At 53.6% G+C, this 2,542-nt stretch overlaps 1 protein-coding gene across 1 annotated transcript; it reads left to right on the top strand.

Annotated features, from left to right (window-relative positions):
* Positions 1–165: 165 nt before the first annotated feature.
* Positions 166–903, top strand: DQ04_14571000 (hypothetical protein; the record flags this gene model as incomplete). The annotated part of the gene is made up of 1 exon (XM_009317160.1): positions 166–903. One exon carries the CDS (start codon positions 166–168, stop codon positions 901–903), a length of 738 nt encoding a protein of 245 aa, XP_009315435.1.
* Between the last annotated feature and the right edge of the window lie 1,639 nt (positions 904–2,542).

Raw genomic sequence — 2,542 nt, 5'->3', positions numbered from 1 at the left:
GAGGGGAGCGACGTCGTTGTCGATGCGCTGGCACAGACATACTCGTTTGACGCGTCACACCAGAACCGCCGTTCTGAATTACATTCCCCCACCGTGAGCAATGGGAAGACGAATCTGTTTGGCCATTTGAAGCAGCTGCTAGTGACCGCGCGCAGGAACTTGACGATGGTGGCGGAGGAGGAGGGCCCACGGCACGAGCCGTACGTTGATGCCTCGTCCCACGGGACAGGGGGTGGGATAGCGAACCAAGACAACGTTAACAGCAAGTCGGGGACCGATGAGACGATGGACACTGGCGACGAGACATGCTACTACTATATGGCGGGGAGTGGTGAGGTATACTACGTTGACCCCAACGCGGCGACGCAGGAGGACGGGCTCCAAATGGAGGAGGAGGAAAAGGAGGAGGTTGCGGCGGAAAGGGAGCAGCAGGCGGAAGAGGGAAATCTGGAACTGGCGGAATGCCAAGGTGAGAAGGGTGTAGAAGGCGATGAAGAGGATGAACAACAGTTCATAGAAGGGGCGCAGAATGAAAAGGATCAGGGCCATCGTGAGGAGCAAAACGAAAAGGAATACCAGGAGCAGATAATGATCAAGGGGAAGGTAGTCAAGGCACTAGTCAGGGAGGAATCCAAGGCGCGGAAGCGGCTGCAGGAGGACTCTATGCTTGTGCTTGCTGATATCGGCCGTACGTACAGAGGCATGGCGCGCTGCGTCACGACTCCCGCAAAGGCTGAAAAGGCGCTGCGCCATGCCGCAAAAAAGTTAGAGAAGGAGGCAACGAAGCAGGGGCACGCCATGGAGGCGGAGTGGAAGAAGGAAGTCATGGAGATAAACCGCACATTCCGTGCAGAGATGGAAGCGGAGGCGAAGCGTGCTAAGAAAGCACTGAAATCTTCGTAGTATATATATCTGTACAGATATAGGTATGGATTTATCTGCTCAGACGCATAAGGATGGTGAAAATAAGTGGTGTGGGGAACATGTGAGTGATAGAGAAGAGCAGGGGCCAGGCTGGCACGAATCCGGCGGCAAAGGAGGCGCTCGAAACACCCGAGCGGGGGTGAGAAGACAACCTGTAACGATGCCTGCGTGCTCGTTTATATATGCATATGAGGCTTCGGGTTTGTGGATGCCAGATCCGCTCTCTACCTTGGTTTTTCTTCGTTTTTTTTTTTCACACTCAACAGCCTTTAGATATTGCTCTCGTGAGTGTCGGTTTCTAACTCTCTCCTCCTCCGTGCTCTTGCGGGGTTTCTTTTTTGTATTGTTTTGATGTACATCTATATGCGTGCATCTATCGTTTGAGGGCATTCTGCTAGTGCCGCTGTAGAGGTTATCGACATTGCTGTTCCTTGTTCTTTGGGGCGTGTCCCATCAGTTTACATTCACACACACACACACACACACACACACACACACACACACGCACGCTCTGAAGCTGTTTTTTGAACTGTTTTTCTGCCTCGTGTTTCCGTGTCACTATGTGAAGAGCCTATATATATATGTGTGTGTCTGTCTGTGTGTATGTGTGTTAATGCACTGCGACGTAATATGTGACGTATTTGTACGCATGTATATATATATATATATGTGTGTGTGTGTGCCTGCTTTGCAATGCGTCACGATGAAGGGTGTGCCGCTTTGCGTGGCACACCCGAAAGGAGGGAGGGGGGAATATATATATATATATATATGGACGCGTGGGGTGGAGTAGATGCGGGGTACCGGCACGTGTTTTTTCTTTTGTGTGTCTGTGTGTGCTGTATATGTGCTGATGTATTGATGCGCCAGGGAGCTTTTTTGTGTGTGTGTGTGTGTTTGTCGGGGCTTGTGTTGCCCTTCGTTTGCGTCCCTTTTTTTAAATTATGTGTGTTATTCGCCTTCACTGCTATGCACTCCTTTCTGCGGTGCTGCGCCGTCCTGCGTGCGGCTTTGCTCCTAGGGCTGCTGGGGGCGTGCGAATGCGTACAAAACACATTTCTCTTTCTCTCCCGTTGACTCGCTCTCCTGCGCGTTTCCTCCGCCATCCACTTTGTTTTCGCTGCGGCGGGTGTGTGCGTGTGCGCGGCACGTAAAGAAACCCCCACACACACATATTGCAAAGACAGCAGCAGCAAGCAGCAGCTGTGGTAGCGGAGCAGGCGTAGCAGAGAAGGTCTTATCTACACGACAAGTCCTCCTACGCAGAAGCCAACAACATCGACAACAACAAGGCAAGAAGGAGCAATAGGAAACAGAGAGCAGCAGTTCGACAGGCACACCGCAAGGACCAGACCATGTCTGTCAGTTTCTCCACTCTCGTGCAGCGTGCACGGCCGGCATCAAACCACGCCACGACGCAGGCGCTGCGCGAGGTGCTGACGAAGATCCCTCCGACAAACGTCAGCACTGTTGGCAACGGCGTGCGCGTGGCGTGCGAGGAGAACCCCATCGCCACCGTCGCCACTGTTGGTGTCTGGCTCGACGCCGGCACGCGCCACGAGCCCGCGACGTACGCCGGCACCGCGCGCGTGCTGCAGAAGTGCGGCTTCCTCGGCAC

This window comes from Trypanosoma grayi (assembly GCF_000691245.1).
Source record: "Trypanosoma grayi strain ANR4 Tgr_1457_V1, whole genome shotgun sequence".
In the NCBI taxonomy this organism is placed as follows: Eukaryota; Euglenozoa; class Kinetoplastea; order Trypanosomatida; family Trypanosomatidae; genus Trypanosoma; species Trypanosoma grayi.
The sequence above is the reverse complement of the archived record's forward strand: the minus strand, read 5'-3'. Positions and strand labels throughout refer to the sequence as shown.